The sequence below is a fragment of the Carassius gibelio genome, chromosome B23 (assembly GCF_023724105.1).
Source record: "Carassius gibelio isolate Cgi1373 ecotype wild population from Czech Republic chromosome B23, carGib1.2-hapl.c, whole genome shotgun sequence".
NCBI lineage: Eukaryota > Metazoa > Chordata > Actinopteri > Cypriniformes > Cyprinidae > Carassius > Carassius gibelio.
The window spans coordinates 11464865-11490853 of NC_068418.1; the positions used below are offsets into that span (position 1 = coordinate 11464865).

Genomic DNA, 25989 nt, shown 5'->3' on the forward strand with positions numbered 1-25989 from the left:
CAGGAGGCAGTATTCAGCACAGAAAAATGTATTTATCATCAAGTAACTATAGAACAGTTTCAGCCCAAAATCCAGTATTCAATACCTTTCCCCTCTGTCATTCCATTTTATTATGCAGAACTGAATTTCTAATCTTATTTGTTTTGTTTTCTTTCTATGTATGGATTACTAGGGTTGTTACCGACATCTGATGAAAGTTTCAAGTCAACAGCAACTTTAGAAATATATTTACTGTATATTTGTTAATACTTTCTTTAAGGAATATAAAAAATATATATTGATACAAACTATTATTTTTTGCAAACAGCTCCCAGAGAACATAGTGCATTTATTTTGACACTACCCTTACCCTAAACTGTTGTGGAAAGACCTCACTTTGTTCGTTATGGAGAATATTGATAAAGATTTTTCTTTTCTTAATGGAAATGTTTTGTTTGGATTTATTAATTTTTTAAAAAAAAGTGCATTTACATAAAAACGGTAGCACTTTATTTTACAGTTTATGTAAGTACATGTAGGCTACTTATAGTGTACTTACAGTGTATTTATCTAAGTTCTGGTAATACATGGTAACTACATGGGGTATAGGGTTAGGTTTAGGGGTAAGTTCAGGGTCAGTATCTAGTTATTACAAAGTTATTGTAATTACTATAATAAGTACATACTATGTACATGAGGAACAGGACTGTAAAATAAAGTGCTACCAGAAAAGAAATAAGTGTTTTCTGTTTTGCTTGCAGAAATACAGCATTACTTTGGGATTGTTTATATAAGAACCGGTTGTCGATTCCAAACACTTATTTAGGATTTTTTTTTTTTCATGCATCGACTTCTTTTCACGTGCCGTGTCTTGGTGGCAGTAGTGCTCTGCGCGCGAGGCTCTCCAGATCCACTCGTCACGGTCAGAGCCGCTATCTGACTATACTGGGCGGAGAGAAAGAAACCCAACTGAACTAAGCCTCCAGCCGACACTCAACAGAGCAGCAGCCGAGGCTCACAACCGAGGACGCACAGCGGGACACCCTACAGACGAGCTAAACAGAAGAAAACAGAAGCATCTCAAGCCAATCCGTTACATTCTCGTCAGGATTTACAGAGGTTTTGATGTCGGCTGATCTAGTGTGAAGCGTTTACTGGTTCAGCTTCTGTGTCTGAGGAGAGGAGGTACATTTCAGCTATACTCGGGTCTCGTAAACGGAATGAATGACCAAGACAAAGGTTGACACCGGTTCCCCGACGCATTTTGTCTCGTCGAAGGAGAAGAGGCAAAAGCAGAAAATGGAGAGCAGCACTGGAGAACAAGAGCAGCCGCAGCCGTCACAACAGCAGCCCGCGCAGCCGCTACAAGTTACCGAGAGAAAGAAAATACACCGGGCACCGTCTCCAGCGAGACCCAAGGATGTGCCCGGGTGGTCCCTCACGAAAATCCGCGGCGGTATCGGCACGCCGACGCTGAGCGTGAAACCGGGGGCCATATATTTAGGTGGCCGCGTGTCCAGACGGAGCCCGGTTACCGGGAAGGAGACAAAAACAGAGAAGAGTAAACCGACCGGCAAACCCGCGCTGTCCGCGCCCGGTGCTCAGAAGAGCTGCGTGAAGTCCAATAAAAGCGGTCGGAGAAAAGTCTCGGACGCCAGCATCGGATCGGATGATTTGAGCAAGGACTCCGGCTGCGCTGCGGGGAAACTCTCCCCCACCGACAGCAGCTCCGAGCTCTCCGACTGCGCCTCCGAGGAGAATAAAGTCTCCACAGATGCGCTGAGCAGCGACACCGAGACCAGCAGCCGCGGGGGGGTCGACGGAGAGAAAGCGCCAGCGAGTGGTCAAACCAAGAGCAGCGTGGAGAAAGAGCGGCTCTCGCTGGGGATGGAGACCGCAGAGGGGAGCGTCTCTCTCGGCGACGAGCGCTCGCTCACCTCGGTCGACAGCAGGATGCCCGCCAGCACGTCCTTGGCGTTCTCGGACCTGACTGAGGAATTAATGGACGGCATGCATGAGGAACTAGTTAGGGAAATAGAGGAACTCAGGTCGGAGAATGATTATTTAAAGGTAACATAATGATTATACATAATGATTATTATGTATATTGTTAAATAAAATGAGCACCATGGCAACCACAGTTTCCTTCAAAATATCTTAGCTGCCACATTCAGGTTAAGGTTCAGCATGATGCTATTGTCTAGTTCTTAAGAAATCTTACATGTGTTGGTGCTTTAAACAGCCAAGAACCAAAACACTGTTCTCAAGAACATACTGTATGTGACCCTGGACCACAAAACTAGTCATAAGGGTCAATTTTTTTAAACTGAGAAAGCTGAAAGAGCTTTCCATTAATGTATGGTTTATTAGGATAGGACAATATTTGATTGAGATACAACTATTTGAAAATCTGGAATCTGAGGGTGCCAAAAAAATCAAAATATTGAAAACAGCACCTTTAAAGTTGTCCAAATGAAGTCCTTAGCAATGTATACTACTACTAATCAAAAAATTTACGGTAGAAAATTTACAAAATATCTTCATGGAACATAATCTTTATTTAATATACTAATGATTTTTGACAGAAGAAAAATCGATAGGTTTGACCCAAACAATGTATTGTTGGCTATTGTGACAAATATACCCCAGTGATTTAAGAATGGTTTTGTGGTCCTGGGTCACAATAGGCTAATGCAACATCAAAACCTCCAAAATAACAATCATAAGAACCAAACATAACCAAAACGGTGCTTGATGCACAGGGAGGGTCTTTGCTGAATCTTTAAAGACCTTTAACATTTTTCCAAAGTATACAGTAGAGTTACAGTTAACCTTAAACAAAATATTAGTATATAAAAATATTTCAGAATCTTTTATTTCATGATTATTACTATACTATAAAAATGTAACCCATTCAAAATGAAAATGCTTTATTACTGCATTTCTGAAAATCAAACAAAAAAATAAAAACATGTTTTACAATGAAATTATTCAAAACAACTGTATAATTTTCAGGTGGAAACTAGTCACAGGGAAACCAGTATAATACTGTATTTCTGCCATATATCATTATCTAAATGTCTATGTTCCTTCCCCCTGAAACTGGAAACACTGTATTCATTCTTCTCACAGGGCATATATTTAAGATCCTTGTTTACTATCATATGGGTTTGTCATTTCTCCATTACTATGAGTCATATGTAAGAGATAAACAGTGATTCTTTTGTAATCTTGGATTTCATAAACTATCACAAGACCATGACAGGACCAGATCTATCTCATTTACCATGACTAATATAAAAGCCTTAAAAAGGATAGTGGCTAGTTGCTCCTGCACGCGTGTTGCTTGAATAATGCAGCTGTTTGTACAGATGCTGCAGCAGTCAGTCGGTTCGCTGCGCCCGCGCCCACTTTTCACTCCATTGTTTATCCGCGCGCTGAGCACGTGACGCGCGCTGCAGTAGTTGACCTATATTCACTGGAAATGTGTGACAGCACGCGGTGGCCCACCGCATCCATCAGCCTCTGAAAGCTGAATGAATTTTTATCTGTTTGAGGCATAAATAGTTTATTTGGGGTTAGAGCAAAACTGCTTTCTAAACATGGCGCTATTATGTAAACTGTGTAGTAAAAGAGTCTGGAGGAAATTCATAATGCAGCATAATACGTACATGATCTCAAGTAGCTTTGATCCTAGGTGAGACTAGTGACAGATCATTGTCTATGTCAAAGTGACAAAATGCATTGTCATTTCTAAAATGATGCATTGAGTGTGTGTGTGTGTGTGTGTGTGTATCAGGATGAGATGGAGGAGCTTCGCTCTGAGATGCTGGAGATGAGGGACATGTACATGGAGGAAGATGTGTATCAGCTCCAGGAGCTCAGACAGCAGCTGGATCAGGCCAACAAAACCTGCCGCATCCTGCAGTACCGCCTCAAGAAGGCAGAGAGACGCAGCATCCGCGTGGCCCAGACCGGACAAGTGGACGGGGAGCTTATCCGAACACTGGAGCAAGACGTCAAGGTTAGAGGATGTTAATGTGTGATGGAGAAATTCAGTTGGTGTGAAGGTGGGATTTATTACAGATAAAAGCCACCAAATGTATTCTGTTAGCTAACTGTGTTTAGTAGGTGATTGCTTGATCTTTAAGTTGAATTTGACTCAAACACCTTGTGAAAATTAGGTGCGCTTAGCCTAATTGTTTTGAATGTTTAAATCTTAAAAGTACTCTTTAAGAAACCATATTTGCAGAAAATGCAATTTTAATGAAATAAAACATGATATGAGTGTTTCAAGATCAAGTTCATTTATTTAAAAAGCACATTTAAATACAGCCACAAGACTGACCTAAGCGCTGAACATAAAAAACAAACCTTAAACACATAAAACAGAAATAATAAAACATGAATTTAAAGACAGAATGGAATGACAGATAAACATTCTGAAGATCATAATACAATGTAATTAGAAAGGGATATTAGTAGGCCAGATCGAACAAGTACACTTTCATGGTTTCTTAAACACACTTAAGTACACTTAAAAGTGCACTTAATATTTTGTCATGCTTTAAAGAAGTACACTTATTTTGATGTTTTGACTAGAATAGCAAATCACATGTAAAAAAACTAATTGTAATTATAAAAGTGGTGTGTTATTAGATATTACAGTTGATGTTTTAAATGTACTAAATTCAATTGCAACTTCATTATTACAAAGGTGTAATTACAAATATATTTAAATGCATGAAATTACATAAAAGTATATTGTAGTTCACTATAAATGCTTGTCAGTATATGCAGCAACACACTTTAACCATAAAATTATGAAATTACAGAGATGTCACTTAAGTTCTACTTAAGTGCATTTAATATAAATGTAAAATATATTATGTTTGAATTTAGTTTTAAATAACATGCAATGAAGTGTCTGAAAACAGTATATTCAACCCGCACTTAAAATATATCAAAGGACTTCTTTTGTATGTTTGCTAAAGTGTACTTATTTTTCACAAGGGATTCTCTGAATGAAGTGAATCTCGTAAAATATCCAATGATGCAAACGTCTGCGGTAGACTGTAAGATCATGCTTTAGGCAGCATGTAATTCACCACACAGGCAACTGTCTCACATGGCTGAAGACACAATACTTCCTTTCTCTGGTCTGTCAGTGAGAGGAGAAATACCCATGATGTCATTCCCGTCAGCCCTGTATTCCTCTTTTACATGGCTGATTTGTATACAGTAACAGAGGGAGAGTGATTCCTCTTTGTGCTACTGAGACTGGCTGTATTGGTCTATAACAAGTTACACTGTCACATACGTAAGTTTCACCACTCAGGACACAGCTGGTAAGGATCAGAGGCTGCAGAACACAATCGATGTGGCGTTAAACACAGGAGGGGGATGTGTCTGTAGACATCTCAGCCTCTGCTGAATTCTTTAACTGCTGACAGGAGTCTCCTAACACAGGGTCAATTGTCTCTCCACAGCCAGGTCAGATTACACTGATCTTCACAACGCTTGTGCATTCAACTGGTTGAAATACTCCATTGCTATCGCTTTGACAGGCATGCTATAGGCTTTAATGAGGAAGGACATTGGTTCTTTACATTCAGCCTAGCCCAGCAACAAAACATTGTGCAAATCGAAGCGCTAACTCAGATTTTCTTGTAGCCTTACAGGGTTATGAGAACAACTCCAATCAGTACTTTAATGTGATGCAACAAACTGAATTTTTCTTAAAACAGAGAAACCGTCAATAAAGTTTTAAAGTAGCCTAAAACCAAAACTGACAATAAACTAATCAATTAATCACCTTTATTTAATAATCAACTAACCTGTATAAATTAAGAGTTAAATTGCAAACAAGGCCGTTTTTATGTCAACTTTTAATATAAATATGTTTTGATTCCAATTAGATTTTCCAATATTAAATTTAAACAGTGCTTGTAATACATTTCTTGACATATTTATTCAAATATACATTAAATAATGAAGGAGGGCTGGGTATTGTTCAAATTCTTTTAATATCATACAGATACTTTGAGTTCGATACAGATTCCTGAACGCTACTTTTTCATTACCAGTTTTATGAAATCCGTTTTAACAAGAGTACTTTACACTAGTGGTCGACCTATATATCACCAAGCCTGATATATCGGCTGTTATTGGGCATTTTTAAAATATTGGCATCGGCCGATAAGTTTTTCTACTTGGCCGATGTGTTCGACGTGGGACTTTTATTTTGACGCCGCTGAGAACAGCGCTTTATTTGAAAAAAAAAATGTGATTCCCAAACGCACACAAACTTCCCAGAAAACTGAGTCCCCTGTTGGTTACAGTGTTTACTTCCATTGTAATTATATTTTTATTAAATATTTATATATTTAGAGTCCACTGTCAAATGTTTTTTTTTTAATAATAATAATAATAATAATTAGAGCCCGACCGATATATCGGCCGGCCGATATTATCGGCCGATATGAGCTTATTGCATTTAAATCGGCATCGGCGTTTATAATGGCCGATGGAACATGAGAAACGGAGTCTCATGCTTTACTCATGTTATGAGTGATGCATAGTTTACCCACCAGAGGGAGCTCTGCAGCTCCAGAGTTGACAACAGCGCCAGAAATTCACTAGCGAAGAAAGCGATAAGCCAAGCCAGCCAAGGAGATTTTTTTTCTGTTTTGACGGTGAGTCTGTCGTTCTTCATGTGAAATGATTTAGTTCATACACTGTATATACAATGATGTGGTAGTTCTAGCTAACGGTCCTATCATTATCACTTATAAATATTCTGTAACATCACTTACAGCCACTAATGCATTGCTATATTAGATTAGCCACGAAGCTAATACCATGTTTATCAGTGGAAGAGTGCGAACGTTAATAAGATGTCAAACTATAACGTTATCGTTTAACTTATTCTAAATATATCTGCAGTGTTTCCCACATAATGACCGGGTAACTGTGGCAGGGGGGCAATGACTAGAAGTTATGTACAGCGTGCCTCGAAAAAACAACAGCTCTTATGTTATTGAATGAATTCATTAAAAATAGGTCATTGCACTTACATCAAATCACGATATGGACGAATATCTGTAAGTATTAAGCCGGAATAGTCTTTTTAAATATGAATCCTGCATGTTCTGCGCGTCTCTGTTAATGAATGGCGCAGAAGCGCCTCTTCATTCATTAAACACACGTAAGCGCGCATTAAGCTCGCGGTGAATTCAGCGTCCGCTGTCTCACTAAATAATCACGTGAACACATGAACAACATCCCCAGAACTGCTCTGACAGTCACTTCATGAGCATTTGACCGTTTGATTTAAGTAAAAACAGCGCCACATCACATACACAGAACTGTAAATGTACGCCAACCCGTCAAAATAAAAGTCCAGTTAAAGGCTGTTGTTCAGCAGAATGTACAAAAGCCTATCATAAGACCCGATTACTAAAATATTCGATATTTACAGCCTTATGTTATTCTAACGCTAATATAGCTTCCTTTTTAGCAGGCCCCTTAAATGCTTGCTATTAACTTGATTGAAGGTGGTTCTTCTCAAAATTGACAGCGGTGTGTTCATGACACTAACGTTAACCATTCAACTTCGAGTAGGTGGGTCAGAAATGATTAACCAGAGGGGACATGTAAATAAATGTGAGCTGAACAAGCGCTTTTTTTTATTTATTTTTATTTTTTACAGATTGTTTCAAAGCAGCTTTAAAGACATAACAGGAAAATGCTGTAATATTGTTAAATAGAAGTAGGTAATAGGTAATACCTATTGGTTGACAAATAAAAAAAATATATATTTCTCATTTTTGCCTATGTAGGAGATCCCTGTTTATTATAATTCTAATTCTAATGATGACACGAGTAATGATACATGGTGATATTATTAATACACATGCTTATTCTTTCTCTGTCTCTTTCTGGCCTACAGATACCTGAAAAAGGTGAATGCTGTAGCAGCAAAGTGTGGGACTACTTCTGCAAATACTTTAACTTTAGTATTATAATTTATTTACAGAACACACACAGACTGTTAAAACCAGCTTCAACTGGAAGAAAGTAAAAGTGTTTTTTTGACCATTAAAAAATATATACTTTTGATGTGCAATTGTTTAGTCATTGAGACTATAATCTAAGGCTTTTTTTTTTACATAATCTCTTCTGGAAAATGGTTTATACAGCCCACATACATAGAACAGGCAGATATTTTGCTATTGAATGTTGTGTAAGTGCAGTATATAGGAAATGGGTCTAATATCCAGTTTATTTTCAAAATCAAAATATCGGCTTATAAATCGGCTCTTTTCGAGTTAATATCGGCATCGGCATCGGCCCCCAAAAATCCATATCGGTCGGGCTCTAATAATAATAATAATATTTTATATATATATATATATATATATATATATATATATATAGGCTCTATATCAGCTATCGGCCCCTTTGCTTTCCCTTTGCTTTCACCGGCTGTCAAAAAACCAATATCGATCGACCACTACTTTACACATCAGTAGTTGTATTTTTTTCTACTTGTTGACAGACTTAAAGACTCCTCTCCTCTCCTGAGCCACTGCACAAAGGAAAAAATGTAACCAACAACACAATAAATCAGTGCAAATAATTTTCATTCAAGAGAAATTCTAAGCAAGTTTAGTGATAAGCTTGATATAAAAGGCTACAAGTAGCATATATACAGCAACATTATATGGCCAAAACACATATTAGACCGCAATGTCCAGCACTTGATGTAGGGACATAAAGCATGCATTATTTACTCACTGACATTGATGAGATTAACCCCTTAAGTAGCAAAATTTTAAACTGAACGACAAGATATTTTTTGAAACTCAATGGTATTGAAGCAATTTGATCAGTGACTAAAAAGTATCAAACTCAATACCCAGCACTATAATAAAGACCGTAAAAATAAAAGAAGAAATGTAATATAGTGCATATATTTAGCAAGCTCCTCTGTTCAGTTGTGTACCAGTTGATGCAGTGTTCAGTTAAGATTAGTGGTCTACATCTTTTCAATATTCACTGTAGTCCTTGGCAACATAAAGACATAAAGACTATTATGTCTTTTGTTTCACACAGACACACTCCCTTGTTTCATACAAACACAACTTCTGCCAAATGTGATCAACTAGTGAAAATTACCTCAGAAGATTGATTCAGTGTTTGTCTTGTTGCTAGGCCGATTGTTCTGAACATCTGTTTTTGTATCAGAAACTTTATATTCAGGTAAATCTTACCGAAAGGGACTGTGATGTTAACCAAAACCATGAATAATTGAAAATGAAATATTATATTATGTAAAAAGAGAGAACTGGGGGGGCACAGATATTTAGGAAATTGATTACCACAGAAGGATGCAAATAACCGCAATCAAGTATTCAACAAAGCCAATGAAGACAAATGAAACATTCATTTTGAATTCTGAAAGTTTGTTATCTTAAAATGACAGAATATGTGCTGATGAATCAATCTGGTCATAATGTATTACCCTTATTTATTTTTTGGGGCTGAGATGACCCACGTGTCAGTTATTGTTTGGTAATTTCCTTATGAATGAACTCCATTCAGAGGTCAGTGATGTTCTGACCAAGAAGCTTTGTAAGACAAATATTTTTTTCCCCCATGGACTAACATATACAAGTTTCCCATGTTCGACATCTTCCCATCTCTCTCTGGTCTCTGGGTGATGTCATGGTCAGGAGGGGGTGGGGGTGAAACGGGCTGATGGAGGATCTGAATGTTTGTAAAATCCCTGCACCATTTCCTGCTCTCTGAAGCCCTGGCCTCATTTCTCATCCAATGAGAGCAACATCTCCCAGATCTGTCAGGGGAAGGACGGAAAACAGCTCCACACCTTCTCATCAGCTGCTGTGGCTTGTGAAATTGGGTTTGGAGACATACTGGAGCTTCCCCTCTCCCTCTGTTATCCATCTGAGCTTCTCCAGCCATGTGCTCATGCAAAACAACAGCTGAGAAACAGAGAATGATTACAGCTGTACACAAGAAATATCAGAAATGAAATTATGATCATCTAGTGCGTCAAAACTGAATCACTCCAATTAAAATCTAGTGCCTGATGTACTATACAGCTTGCAGAGTCAAACAATGTTTCAATCTATGTTCAGATTTGCTGAGATATAACTCATACAGTACATAATCTTATTTATCCAAGATCATTTGTTGTGCTCTGCTAGTTTGGCTATATAGGACTACAGAAATTCAAAAGCTCAGTGAAGGTGACATTAAAGTCATGTGACCTTGCTGTAGTTGGTTTCTAGCCTATGCTTATGATGCTTAATCCATAAAAGTTCATTTGTAAAAATTATCATGATGAACAAAATGTGTAAAAACCGTAAACCTTTGTTTGAGCTTATTTTCTCCAACAATACAATTGTTATGCAGTTGGGTTTTTGGCAAGAGAACCAGGGTGATGCTCAATTATGGGCAGATCTACAAAAATATGTCATCAATGCAGCACTCGGTTAGCGTCAAGTTGATCTGCGAGATGACCGTACAGAGAACACATGCTAATAAAACCAGGCTGCTGCTGATGAAATTACATCATTTTCGCCACATGCACATACAAAAAAATTTCATCATTTTGTGGTATTTTAATGAGACTTGCAGTTAGTCATGAGCTATGAAAGAGCAACATATGAGCAGAAAAAAAATATTCTGGGCAAAGGCAGAATAATAACGAGGAAGTGATGGTGACAGATGATCATAAGCAAGGAAAGAATTGTTTAGTCAGTTTGGACTTTCCCTGCTAAGATATCAGCTTAACAGCAGCATCCTGCAGATAAGAGGAAGAGAAAGAGACACATAGTAATGAACAGCTCCTCATCGTGAAGCTGGCTTGGTCCACTCGCGGTCGAACCGCTTCATTGTCATTTATGTGAGGAGCGCACATGCATAATCAGCCTTGTGCTGCATTCATATGTCAAACAGCCACAGAGCAAGACAAAGCCCCACTTTAAAAACCAGATCCTAAGCTGAGATGAAACTCTAGAGGAGGTACATTTGAGATAACTAGGGTCTCTTCTAGAATAAAAAATTGAGAAGCAGGAAACTTAGACTAAAGTCTCCATTTACTTGCCCTACTTTTATCTCATTGAATATCCTTTTTCACTCAGAAATGCATCACATTATAAGTACAATGGATTGCAAATACCGTTTTATGTTGACTCACTTGTGAGTTTCAAAGGCAGGGTGAGTGACGTATGGCTGGAAGCTGCATTTAAAAAATGTAGTGAAGCTGTGTTAATGGGTGTCTTTCAGCACAACAGTATTTGGTGCCCTTGGACTGTCTTCATATGGCTCATCTGAGCTGCATGTGTGCTAATAGGTTAACTAAAGGGCAGTTTGTTTTTTTCTAAGCAGGGCAAGGTTGAGTTTATAGTGTGAATGTGGCCGGGCTTCTGTCCCGCAGATGCAACCAGATACAGATCTGGAGGGAAGTCATTTAAAACGACCGTTTGCACAGCAGAGAGGCGGAGCAATCCTGAAAAGCAGGATCAGAAAGGAGCGACACACACACACACAATTAAACCCAAATACAAACAAATTCCACAGAGCCATTTTCATATCTGACCAAGTTCTGCTGACAAACAGTCATGGTCACATGCAAATGAGCCATTATCAGTCTTTGAATGGTCATTACACTCCTTTGATTTCAGGGTTTTGTCAGATATGGCAGCTTTTTCCACTTCAGGCTGTGGTGAGAGGGGCGGCCAACTAAGCACCTAAACACACACACACACACACACACACACACACACACACACACACACACACACACACACACACACACACACACACACACACGACACTGCAGTGCTTCACTGCCCCTTTCCCCGTGGATCTAGAGGTGTCTATCTCCTTTTGCATGTAAAAGCAACAACAGCCGTGACATTGTCAGACAAAGGCAGGTGGGTGGCGTCCAGACAGAATGGAGGGAGGAGTGAATGCAAATAATCTGGACCAACAGACACTTTCAGGGCTCAGATAATTAAAGCTTTTGTGTGACAATACAGACGTGCAATTATCATAAAGCCCTGGGACTGTGGTCTAGAAACATATTTTATACTATATACACCTCTGTTTATCAATTTGAACTGGCTTCCAATAGCTGCTCGTATACAATTCAAGGCATTGATGTTTGCCTACAAAACTACCACTGGCTCGGCACCCATTTACCTAAATTTGTTACTTCAGACTTATGTGCCCTATCTGCAAGTGAACATCGCTTGATTGTGCCATCCCAAAGAAGCACAAAGTCACTTTTACGGACTTTTAAATTAATTTTTTCACCATATACTGTAAGATAATGTAGTGAAACGTATTTACTGATATATATATATATATATATATATATATATATATATATATATATATATATATATATTTTTTTTTTTTTAAATTATGTTTTTAATACGCATGTCCAATATATAGCAACAGCAAAACACAATTTTATCATGCCACAGCACAACATTTTGGGGAAAGTAGCTTGTACTGGAAAAGCTGAAATGAAAACACCAGTGAACTACTGTAACACTACTGATAAGGTAGTTAAGGTAGTAGTTTTGCTGCTTTTAGTTCATTTCTTCCACAACACATTGATGGATAAACAAAGTTGTTTATAGCTCCTGGCAATGTGAATTGGAAAAAAAGACTGATGGAACAAGGCAGAGAGGCTGTTGGTGATTTAAAGAAAAGGAAAGAATGAGAAATGGGGAGATCTGATATGAATTAGAGCATGGTGCTGGTACAGTGGAGCATTGTGGGTACCCAGCTGCACATTGGCTGTGGTTCAGACACATGGAGAGGAGAAAACCCTCCCTCACAAACAGGGGCTGTGCTTCTCCTAATAGCCCTTCACAATCCCCATTTACCCCATTCAGTGACTGCTGCCCTCTCTTTCCTCATTCCTCTCACACAAACCTACATCCTTCCTTAATATGTGCCCTATAGAAACATACAAACATTGCCAATAATGACCAACGTTCTTGTGTAGCTAAAATGGTCCAAGCACCAGTATGTGTGTGTGTTTGGTAGATATGGGTTAGGATTCTCAGTCTTTGTTTGCCCAACACTGATAATTGCCTCCTTAAGAAGTTAGTGCAGCTCTACGATCAACCGCTTTTAATGAGCTTTCCTCTACCTTCAGGGAGACATGAATCATAGACTCATGAACAAGCCAACTTTAATACTTTTCACTGGCAAAAGTAAAATGAAAAAGAGGATGAATTTTATGATAAGATTAATTACTACAACATGCAGTATTTTTAATCAGTATTTAGCACTGAACAGTTCACTGTATTAATCAGCATTGAGTGAAATATGTTTATTACCATTTCTGTAATATTTAAATATAATACATATACTTTCTCTTGCCTATTATTTTTCACTAAGCTAATTTCTGTAGGCAGCTCACAGAGTACCTATATCCCAAATTATATTTTTAATGCTCCCCTCATAAAAACTGTTGTGGTTGTTTTAGGTGGCCAAAGACGTGTCCATCCGTCTGCACAATGAGCTGGACGCTGTGGAGAAGAAGAGATCTCGTCTGGAGCAGGAGAACGAGGAGCTGAGGGTGAAACTGCAGGATCTGGAGGTGGCCAAGCAGGTCCTGCAAGCGGAGATGGAGAAGGCCAGAGAGGTGAGAGATAACTGATCATTCCAGAAGCTTTCAGGATGTTGAGTAGATAGCAAGTGGGCTTTAAAATGAGCTGCAGATATTTGAAGTATGACATCTCAAATTTGTGGAAAACACAATGAGCTGGTGTGCGTTGATGAAATCAAAGAAAAGATTCTGCTAGGGTGTTCTGGATTGCTATGCGGTTGATAAAGTTAATCTGTGTGGTTGTTAAAGCATTGCTATGTGCTGTGTGCTAGGGGGTTACTTATTGACCCCACCTCTAAATCTCTATGACACTGTAGTCCACAAATATCCCATAAAAAAATCTGGATTTTTTTTTACCATTCATCATTAAAAGAATGATGATGCCTTATAATACAACACTAAAAATAATAACGCAAATAAGCCATTCTTTCACCAGGTAATGTAGTTCATAATCTGTTTTGTTTAATAAAGAATTTAAATCACAAGTCACATGCATGTGGCCACAAGTTGGCCATTCGGAGCTGGAAAACTACCTGTTTTTGGTTATTGTAGCTGCAATGATGGACATTAGTGCGAGTTCTGTAAGAAGTTGCTAATTGGGGAAAATAGGATCAATAATTAGTTTCAGATTCTCTGAAAAGGCTTCATTAGGAGCTCCAGGGCAGGTTTCTGAAAAGACAAGTGTTTATATTGTACTTGATTTGGCCTGGGGCAGAACTCTTAATGTTGACACTTGCGTTTTACTTCACTGTAGTCAAAGCTCTGTGTGTGTTACGGCAGAAGCTGAGAGCCCTTCGCTCGGACCGATCTGTTGACTCTCGCTCTGTAAATGTCAGCTCGGGTGGGTGGGTTTGAGGGTGGACGGGGAGCACATGAATTTAGCATTAGATTTTCTCTACTGACAGTTTAACGAGGATGAACATAAAGCATGCTACTTGTGTTTGGTTAATTCTCAGTTTTGTCCTGCATTCTTTTGGTAATAAATGATCCTTTGTGTTCTGAGTAATGGATCATTGGCAGGATGGTCTGTGTTGGCTCAATGGTTGGTCTGTGCTTAGCGATGTCTGCTACATGATGAAAAAAGTGATGAATGCATTATTGTATGAAGCAACGGTCATTATTGGTCGGTTCACTCTTTTCTTTGAGAATCATTTTACGGGGTGTTGTATACCGCTGTGATAGTCAATGCCAGCGCTCTGATTCGCTCGGCTGCGCTGCTTTGGGTCGGCTCACAGGTTTGCTCTGTGTTCTTATTGGCTGTAAGCCCAGGGCAGGATGCGTGCCGCTCTCTGTTGTTGAGGACTGAATTCTTGGCATAGCGGGCACTTATGCTACACAGTGAGAGTTCATCCTCAACTGAACTTCCAGAAAAGAGCCAGTAGAGGCTTTCAGACAACAGATGACTCAAAGAATGGAAAGAAGCGATGGATCATTACAAGTAAAAGAAGATGATCTGGCTGAACATGATATCTCACAATGACATGCAACAAAGTACAGGATGAAAGAGATGCATGAACAGTTATTAGAGCAAAAAATCAATTCTAATGGGTTGTATAATGATAGCTAAACTGTATTTGTAATTGACTGATTTCATACATAGCTGTCCTAGTTATGTCTATTCATTATTGATAATTTCTTTAATAAATTACATCAAGTTCCTGATAAGGACTGTCTGTAATTTTTTTTTTACTTCTATAGACAAAATATATCTGTTCTATCGTTACAAACATGGATCTGCACAATTTATGTGCACAAGAACGAAACTTGAAAAAATGCAACAGCAAAAATATCCTTACCTGGTTAACTAAGTTTTACTATAGGGTGAAACATTGTAAGTGGTTTAACATTGCATTATATTATATTTTACTGTAAAATACTATAACATTTCATTCCCAGAATTCCTTGCTTGAAACATCACATTTTGCTTTATTTTAATTCAGTTTAATTAAAAATGTTATCTAAATATTTTTTTCTTCTTTGTCATTTTGCTATTTATTAGGGTGTTTTGTGTTATATTTTCTGTTGTAACACCATCTTTTATAGGCTACTCGATTAACTTCTGTATTACTTTGCTGGTCATTGCATAGTTCAATATTTTTTTTTACTGTACATTTAAAAGAATATTTGCTTTGAGTGGATGTAAAGTTACATCTGATGATGCATGTGCTAAATTATTAAACTAAAGAAATGTCAGTGGGGAATGCCATAAGGAAGAATGGACAGAAAATAAACTTCTAATTTATTCCTCACCCATGATCACTAATCGCTTTATTTATAAAGAGACTTCTCAGACTTTTAGTAGGTCAGTGAGAACCCGCTGATGTCATCAGATCACCATCAAAGACCTCCCTTCCTGACACAAAAATAAACACTCAAAATGAAAGCTTGCTGATATAAGGCCTTTAAACCTAGATAGCACCACACCCAAAAATTGTCCTATAAATGCTTATAGTTCTCCGTCTATGCTCTCCATCCCTCATTCTCAAACTCTTTCTCAATACTTCATTTAACACACAATGGGTATCGATCTGTACTGCAGCTGGGTGATTAGGTTCACATGTCTGCTGCTGCTCTGAGTGTAAGAGGTGTGTGTGTGTGTGTGTGTGTTTATGGCTTCTGATGGTGGTCGCTATGTGGAGGGGCTGTTTTATAGGGCCTGTTTTACAGGTGTTTAATAGGCCTCGGTACAGTTAAAGGTTAGTATAAGAGCGCAGCCTTATTACTGCTGTTTCTTTCTCCAAATACATTCATTCATACCAAGAGCTCATTTGTTAATTTATCATTCAGAGCCCAAATGTGTCTCAAAAACAGCATGTAATAGTGGCATTATCTATATAGAGCTCATTTGTTGATCCAGAGCCCTTCTAGACTGTGCTGGAGGAAACAGTCCTATGAGGCTGACTGAACTTTTATTTATATTTTTTCAGGAAGCTCCTATCTTTGTTTCGTTCTAAAGGGGAAACCCTGAGAAAGGAAGGAAGTGCAGGGTCTCTGGAGCAGGGTTCATTAACTCTGCTCTGATGGAAACAAACACTAGATGAGGAAAAATTACAGCTGGACAGTCAGCGGAGAAATGCGTCAGGGCCATTTAATCTTTAAAACCCCCTTGTTGGGAAAATCACGCGAGGATTTTAAGGACTTCTGAGCAATTCAGAATATTCAGAGTTTGCTGAAAACTCCCTGAAAGTTTGAGGGATGATGTGGGATTTAGCAGGTGGTCATGTAACTGTTTTTCAAGAAGGAGAATAATGAAACGCTGACCCGTTGACTCACAGACTATTGGATGACTATTGACTTTTTCACCAGAACAGTCAGAGAAGCCAGTAAGCGCAGTGCAGTGAGCTTTTATAAGAAATAATTTCCAGATATATGAGTCTTGACATTTTCTCTTACAGTGGTGGTACTGTGGTACTGAATGATCACTCTATTCATGTACAACGGTCTTTACATGTTTCTCTGTACCTTGAAGATACTAATGGTACATTAGTGGTCCAATAACCCTAGTAAAATGTCCTGTACCATGAAACTTTGTAGTACTTGTTTGTGTGGTTATTGTGGTGCATTTTAAATTTCCCTTTTCTGTCTATTATAATATGATTCAATGAATTAGATACATGAATGCACAATGCACACATTCATAATAAAGCGAGTGTTCTCAGATTATATTTACAATATCTAGTTTTCATTGTATCTAATATTTACATTGCTGTAAATAACACAAAGAAGAGAGTTAAATGGAGGCAGAATTGTTGCTGGGCTGTGAGGTCTTGAGTCTGGGAAGGTTTGGCAGCTGTGTTTGCTGTGTTTCTCTGTATTGTAAGGTATGATCCGTATAGCAGCATCAAAGCACATGTCATTCAAGGTTTTGTATTGGTCTGGAACATGATGGGAAAAATAGAGAATAAAAGCAAGCGAGAAACGCACACAGATACACTCGAACACGTGTGACCTGGATGTGTTTATTTTCTCAAAGACCAAGAAGTGACTTTTTGAAAAGAAAAAGAAGAACTTTCGAAAAAAGTACTTTTTTACAGAAATTATATATTTTAAAAGAATATATTTAAGTTTTAACTGGCTGTGTTTGACGCATAACTGCATGTTAATTGCTATAAAATTAAAATACATTATAGATTAAAGTTATTATAAATACCGTGAGGTGAACTTTAGAGTGATGTTTGGACCTACTTAAGTACATAGCTGTATAATTACTTTTGTGCTGCCAAATGTACTGACAAGCATTTATAATAAACTGAAAATACTTTAAATATAATTTCTCTATGAAACTTTTAATTATGCATTTTTAATGACGTTTCAATTGAATACATTTAAACTTTAAATGTGATATTGATAACACTCTACCATTGAAATTAAGTACTTAACAAGCTTTAGTTATTAGTCAACTCATCAAAGCATACTTCTTTAAAACATAATGATTTCAAATGTACTTTAAAGTAAAGCTTCAAACCTGCAAGCACAGTTACGGTTTTGCACACTTTTAAGATTTGATGTACACTAAAATTACATGCAGTGAATACAATTAAGCACACTTTTTTGTAAAAATTTTTAACAACCAGTATCATTTATATCTTTAGAGTTTACTACTTGAAGTTAGGGGCTTGTCCAAATATATATTGAATGAGTATGAGCATGAAGAGTAATATTGAGGATTGCCTTAGCAAACACCAATGTTAATATTTTACTGTACCTTTAGGCTACTATTCCTGCATTTCAGGAAGTGCAACCAAACCCTGGTTAAATCTAGCACACATCCACATACAGATAACATGTTCTTTCCTCAGGGAGTGAGAGGTGATTTCATGCTCTAGTAAAGATATGCATGAAAAACCAAACATAATACACAAGACACACAAGACTGAAGCATGCAAAACTCTTGAACACACACATTCAGGCCTGGACTGTACTATATATGTTAGAGCAGGGGAGCCCCAAAGGTAGATCGCGCTTTAGGTCAGTGAGGTGCGAGATAGCTTAAAAATAAAATGTTATATATTCACTAATGTTATGACTAATATGTTCAATCATGTAATAATGAGTGTTTTATAATGGATGCCCGTGTGTTTCTGAGAAGTTTGTGAGGATCAGTGGTATTTACGCACATATGGCCATCAGATGCTCCAAACAGCGTTCTGACAGAGGAACTATTTACTGTAGCGTCGAGCCGCCTTCACATCGCTGAGTTCAGAATGGGTTTATTTTTCATTTGTATTTTGGTGTTTAGTGATTCTGAATGAAACCGTACAGTAGTTTATATGCAGTCTTTGGCATCTCCCTGTGCTATTGTTTGGTATGGCAGGTTGACTACAATTCCTAAAATAGGAAACTAAAATTATTTTCAAATTTTACTGTATTTTATTTAAATAAATGCATTACAAGTTGTACTTTTTTCTGGCTTGTCATACACACTTCTACAGAATAAAAGCAACACACACCTCTGATGTTGCTGTTTGCCATTTATCATGTCTTCCTCTTTTTCCTTTTTGAGCCATCTGTAAGAGCTATTTTTGAATGTCAGATCACCAGACCCATGTTGGTCAGGTAACAAAATGGTCTAATTTTTTAAAAGCATCTGGGATGTCAGTGCTTACATGAATCAATCACATCAATCACAGTTGTAGGATTTAGACTTGCACATTTAAATGAAAGTCTTAAACCTAAACTCTGATGTTATATGAACACTTCATAGCTCTGTATGTGTGTGTATGTTTGTACACATCAGACAGACAGCTTGTAATCTCCAACTGCTTCCACTTGAGAATTACACGACTGAACAAATGGCACAGGTAAAACAAACAATAAGAGGATGTTGGGAGGGAGTTAGTGGCAAGCTCGTTTTTTATGAAGCTCAGCAGTATGCAGAACTGACAGACAAAGAAAGTGCAGAAAGGGAAATATGTGTTTGACTGATGTTTGGAGCCTTAAATATGATACACACATACACATACAGAAGGACATATAATGCAGCTAGAGGTTATTAGATTTGATAATGATGACAATGCTGCAGCGCTTGTAGGTCATTTATAAAACCCATGCACACACAAAAAACACACATGCATGCACCAACTGGCTGGCTATTTCTACTTCTAATGGCAGGGTAATTGAGTTGTCTCCTGGATACATGTCCACACAAACTGCATTAGGTGAGCAGCATGTCATGTATTAAGATTGTGTCTGTGGAAACCAGCTGAGATCAGCTGTTTGAAAGAAGTTTAGCATGTCGGACAAGATTAGATCTGTCAGGTTCCCTGCTGTGTCAATCTTTTTGCAAGCTAGAAATATTGTCCAGACAATACATACTAGCCTGTTTACTTGTTTGAATAGTTTATTATAATTTCATTTTTATTTCTTTTTTAATAATTGTTTGATCCTAGTGGCATATTTTTGGAAAGTTTGAAATCAATATGATTTAAAAAAAATACTTTGATTCAGCAAGGATCTATTAAATTGATCAAAAACAGTGACAAAAGATTTCTATTTCAAATAAATGCTGTTCTTTTGAATTTTTTAGTCATTAAAGAATCCTGATGGTTTCTACTAGTGTTGTGAAGCAATTAATCGCGATTAATCGCATCCAAAATAAAATTTTCTTTGCATAATATATAAATATATACTGTGTATATTTATTATGTCTATATAAATACAAACACATGCGTGTATATATTTAAGGAACATATGTTATGTTTATATATTAAATATATTTATATATAATATAAAATATAAGAATATAAATATATAAATGTTTATATGTAAATAAATGTAAATATTTTCTAAATATATCCTGTATGTGTGTGTATTTATATATACATAATAAATATACATGGTACACACACATATAAAATGTCAACAAAAACTTTTATTTTGGATGTGATTAATCGCATTTAATCGTTTAAATTAAACAGCACTAGTTTCTACATAAATATTGTGCAACTTTTCAAGTTTTCAGCATTGATAATAATAGAAAATGCTTTAAGCAGCAAATTATTTGTGATTTTTGATAATTTCTGTTGGATCAATTTGACACTGAAAGCTGGAGTAATGATGCTGAAAATTCAGCTTTACATCATAGGAATAAATTACACTTTAAAATATACTAAAATAGAAAACAGTTATTTTAAATTGTAATAATATTTCACAAAATTACTGTATTTTTGATCAAATAAATGCCTTTTTAAAAGTTTTTTTTTAAACTTACTCACCCCAAACTTAATAAAAAAGTAGGAGCTATAAGATTTATAATCAGCTGAAAGTGTGTTTGTGGCACAGATATTTCTAACAACTGTGCGAATATCTTTCTCTCACGGAGAGCTTGTATTGATCTACAGAGCTATTTCAGTTGTGTCATGCAGCTCCCATCCACTTGTGTTTCCCAGGACTGAGGTTAAATGAATTTGATTTGCAATGCTACTGATTATGCTAAACAAAATCCATATTATTGAATCAAGCCATTCAGCACAAAACATTTATTTTTATAGATATCGTTTATAGTGTGTGAGATGTTAAAAAGTGTAAAAGAAGCATTTATACAGAAGACAAGTCTTCATTCCTGTTACCAGATTTACACACATGTTCAGACCTTTACATCATTACACAACACAACAAGCGCCTCTTGCCCTCTGATCAAATTCACTGGTCCCTTAGGTGAAGCTAAGTGGTTCGATCTCAAATCCTCCGCTTTCTTCCTAATCAGATCGGTAAGCTGTTGCTTTGATTTTGAGTATGAGACAGATCTTATATAAGACATGTCTCCTCATATCCAGGCTCTTGGGAACTCCTTGTCCTGTGAACCTAATCTGGGTCAACCAACAATCTTCCACTTTCATCACACACACACACACACACACACACACACACACACTGAGTGCTATAGAACCACATGTGCATGCACTTTGCTGCATTGATTTATATAGAGCATGGATAACAGTGTTCGCTTCACTGCCTTTGCACAAGACTAACTCAATATTCATCTGCGTCTGTACACCTCACTGATTTGTTAAAGGGTTATTCATTATGGCTTGTTGGAATCTGCAGACTCTTGTTATTTTAGCACGTTCAAAAAGGGGATCCTGTGGTTTAAATATAGATTTACGAGTCATCTGTAAATGTGATGGGTTCATTACAGACAAAGCTCCTGAACTGCTTTTGGAGAAGTGTGATTGTAGTTAGGATCTTCTGGTTTAGATATAATGACTTGAGAGGTGAGCAGAGATTGAGATTGATTGTGTAATCTCACATCAGAATTATACAGTCAGCGATTCTCTTCAGTAGAATGGGTTTATTACTGCATCAAGTGACCTGCTCACCTTATCATTGTAATCTGTCTAGACCAATAATCTGAGGAAATATGACCAGCAGAAACTACAGCTCTATTATAACAGGGTATTACTGTAGTCCTCACTACATACTGCACAGTACATACTAGATGTAGAAAGAAAAAAGCTGAAAGTGACCCTGGAATTAAAAAAATTGGAGCAAAATTTGCTTAATTTTTTTATATATAATTTTAATAATAGTTTTATTATTATTTTTATTTTATTTTATTTAAACCTAGGCCTAGGTGTACATACAATATACACAAAAATATGTGTAGAGCAAGATTACATTTTATGTAACAGTCATGTTTATTTAGATTGAGAATTTATGTGAATGCTACTTGATCCTTACCTCGAAAATAAGTTAATTGGTCATATTGGTCAGGTCATATATATATATTTTTTTGCTGTCATAAAATCTATTAATTTTAAATGTTTTATTTTTCTGCACTGTCTAACTTTTTGTTCAGTGCGTAAAGTCATGAAACATACGTGCCATTATACACTGTACATGTATAACCACCAATTTTCTCTGCTTGTGCACAGTATACTTATATATTTTCTTCATGCTTTGAGTTACAGTGCAGCTAAATTCCTTAAACCAGCATGCATACTGATTCATCATGCTATCATAATGAATTCATACTCAGTTTGTTCAGCTGAAGCAGTACCGTGGCATTTGGCAAAAAAACCATTCAATACTGATTGAGGTGCAATGTGTTTATTTATGTGCTATAGACAATTATCTTCATTAATAAAGAAAAGCTATTGATTAGGAAATCATTAAATGACTCACAATCTAATTACACAGCTCGTGGATAAATAATCTGGTTTAAAAGTCTGTTGTCTAGCCGTTTAGACATCCGTTTCTCTCTATTGACCATCTAAATGTCTTAAATACCATTTCAATAACCTATTAATGATTTTTCAAAAGCTTGCTGCAGCGTTATCTAAAATGTATCCCCTTTGTGACTCATCACTAACTCTGTAGCCGTCTCAATGCACATTTATTTTTATGTATTTCATGTATACTCAAATTTTATACTTGAAATAAGTTTGTGAACCATTGAAAAAACTAAATATATAAGCTGCCTCCTCAAGGTGTTTGTAATCATTGTTATAATGCCATAACTGCACCATCTAACAATATATAGCATCCTTCTCAATTGACAACCCTGTATGACAGTATGCCTTTAAAAAGTTAAACAGACTGACTTCACGGCTCAGGGTGTTTTGAACTGGGGTTTGTTCTTTTGGTGCAGTCAGCTCTTTCATGATGCATTTATGGCTCAAATCAGCCTGACTGCAGAACTGAGTGCATTTTCAAATTGCCTGCTTCTAGGTAGATTCTGGTCCAGCCAAACAATTGCCATTGAGATGAATGGGTATGCTTTTTTTAAGACCTCCATCCCATATCCTATGATATAGTGCTGATGTGTGTACTTGCCCATCATATTTTCTCCAGCTCAGTAATTCTTTCTCTTACTCGCCCGCTCTCAGATTTTTCATATAGCCTCTTGAGATTTAAGAGGTTCTCCTGAATGTTTCTCCTGAAATATTGAATTCAGTCTGAGATGTCTTCTAGTTCTTGACTAGTACAGACTGTCTGCTTATGCAAAAGTGAAGAAAAGACCACTCAGATGTCAACAAAACTACAAATCTTACTCATATATTTCCATCCTTGGCTATGCTGTAAACTGAGGAAACTGACCTATTTCTGACTTTTCCACATGTTCCAAAAACTTCCCCCAAGTTCAGTCTCCCAGTCTGAAAGCCAAATGTCGTTCTTAATACAAATGAGAGAACGAACCAAGTGAGCAATGAGAGGAATGTTAGGAGAGTTTTCATCCGCATGCGGTTCGCAACCTGACACGCTAATGAGCGTCAAGTGCTTGCTATTCTCGCTAAGGAGCACATGGGCTCCCTGATTGAATTCCTCTGAAATGGGAGGGCGAGATACGAAGACAAAGAGCAGTTTATTTGGCTGTGGGGAGTTGGATGTTTCGCTCCTGTTATGACGTACTGTCTTTCACGTAGAAAACGAGGACAGATACTCGATCCAAAGCTTTGGTGGTATCTAGGACCGATCATAGATGAAGGGGCCAATTCCTTCAGGCTGATCCTATACAGGTTTATAGTCAGTTTTCATCAATTTACATGTTGAAAAATATAAGGACTGTTACATCTATGGAATCTTTGTTTCAATTTTCTTTCAGGTTACAGATAAAGAGATCTTCAGACGGTGTTTTTTTTTGGATATTTCCCCAACCTAAGGCAAACTGTGACTGCTTTTGATTGCTGTGTGAGTGGTGTTAATGAGAACAGGCTGCTGTAGTTAGATTTGATTGGCCCACACTGGGAGCAATTACTTGATCCTCAGTACAGGTGGGATTCACCACCACTTTTTTCTCTGTTTCTCTGTTTACCAAATGGCACAAAACACACTGACGACAGACTGTCAGTATGTATTCACAGGTCTACATCCTGTTATATTTGTGAGATGGTTGATCAGGTTTAATTTAAATGTTAAATTTAAATGTTGAAATCATAATATGGAAACAGCTGTACTGGAGTGCACTCAAAGAAGGAGGTGAAAATGAAGTGATTAAAGAAAGAAAGAGGGAGGTGTCCTTAGCTGTGGTGGCGCCAAGGCTTTTTTTGTGAAGTGTGCACACAACAGAAGCTTAGAGATTAAACTCACAAACCAAAGAGAAAGAAAGAAAGAAAGAGGCAGAACAGACCTTTTCATATGCTACAGACACATTAATAATATGTTCATGTAGAGGTCGAAGGACGCAGTGTTTTTCAACCCATGTGACCTTTTTATGACCTTTTATATATATATATATATATATATATATATATATATATATATATATATATATATATATATATATATTCTGGAAAGTATGTTAACTTACTGTACATGTACTCAATACTTGGTAGGGGCTCCTTTTGCTTTAATTACTGCCTCAGTTCGGCGTGGCATGGAGGTGATCAGTTTGTGGCACTGCTGAGGTGGTCTGGAAGCCCAAGTTTATTTGACAGTGGCCTTCAGCTCATCTGCATTTTTTAGTCTCTTGTTTCTCTTAGTGTTCCTGTAGCTCAATTGGTAGAGCATTGCCTATCAAGCGCAATGTTGGGGGTTCGATTCCCCGGGAACACATGCTATGTAAAAATTGATAGCCTGAATGCACTGTAAGTCGCTTTGGATAAAAGTGTCTGCTAAATGAATAAATTTCAATTTTATTACATTTTTCTCATTTTCCTTTTGACAATAGCCCATAAACTCTCTCTGGGGTTCAGGTCTGGTAAGTTTGCTGGCCAGTCAAGCACACAAACACCATGATCATTTAACCAACTTTTGGTGCTTTTGGCAGTGTGGACAGGTGCCAAATCTTGCTGGAAAATGAAATCAGCATCTTCAAAAAGCTGGTCAGCAGAAGGAATCATGAAGTGCTTCAAAATTTCTTGGAAAACGGGTGCAGTGACTTTGGTTTTCAAAAAACACAATGGACCACCACCAGCAGATGACATTTCACCCCAAATCATCACAGACTGTGGAAACTTAACACTGGACTTCAAGCAACTTGGGCTATGAGCTTCTCCACCCTTCCTCCAGTTCTTCTTCTCCTTAGCCCAGGTAAGATGTCTCCGACATTGTCTGTTTTTCAGGAGTGGCTTAACAAGAGGAATACGACAACTGGAGCCAAATTCTTGACACGTCTGTGTGTGGTGGCTCTTGATGTCTTGACCCCAGCCTCAGTTCATTCCTTGTGAAGTTCACTCAAATTCTTGAATCGATTTTGCTTGACAATCTTCATAAGGCTGTGGTTCTCTCGGTTGGTTGTGCATCTTTTTCTTTCACACTTTTTCCTTCCACTAAACTTTCTGTTAACATGCTTGGATACAGCACTCTGTGAACAGCCAGCTTCTTTGGCAATGAATGTCTGTGGCTCCCTGTGAAGGGTGTCAGTGATTGTCTTCTGGACAACGGTGAGATCGACAGTCTTCTCTATGATT

The 25989-nt window shown here is 37.4% G+C and overlaps 1 protein-coding gene across 1 annotated transcript in view; it reads left to right on the forward strand.

Moving 5' to 3' along the window:
• The first annotated feature begins 867 nt into the window (after nucleotides 1–867).
• The window catches only part of soga1 (suppressor of glucose, autophagy associated 1), a 50125-nt gene continuing 25003 nt past the window's right edge, over nucleotides 868–25989 (forward strand). The window contains exons 1-3 of the mRNA XM_052594202.1: nucleotides 868–2049; nucleotides 3779–4003; nucleotides 13517–13675. Of these exons, the coding sequence (XP_052450162.1) occupies nucleotides 1204–2049; nucleotides 3779–4003; nucleotides 13517–13675 (1230 nt within the window). The 5' untranslated portion in view covers nucleotides 868–1203. The remainder of the gene's footprint in view (nucleotides 2050–3778; nucleotides 4004–13516; nucleotides 13676–25989) is intronic.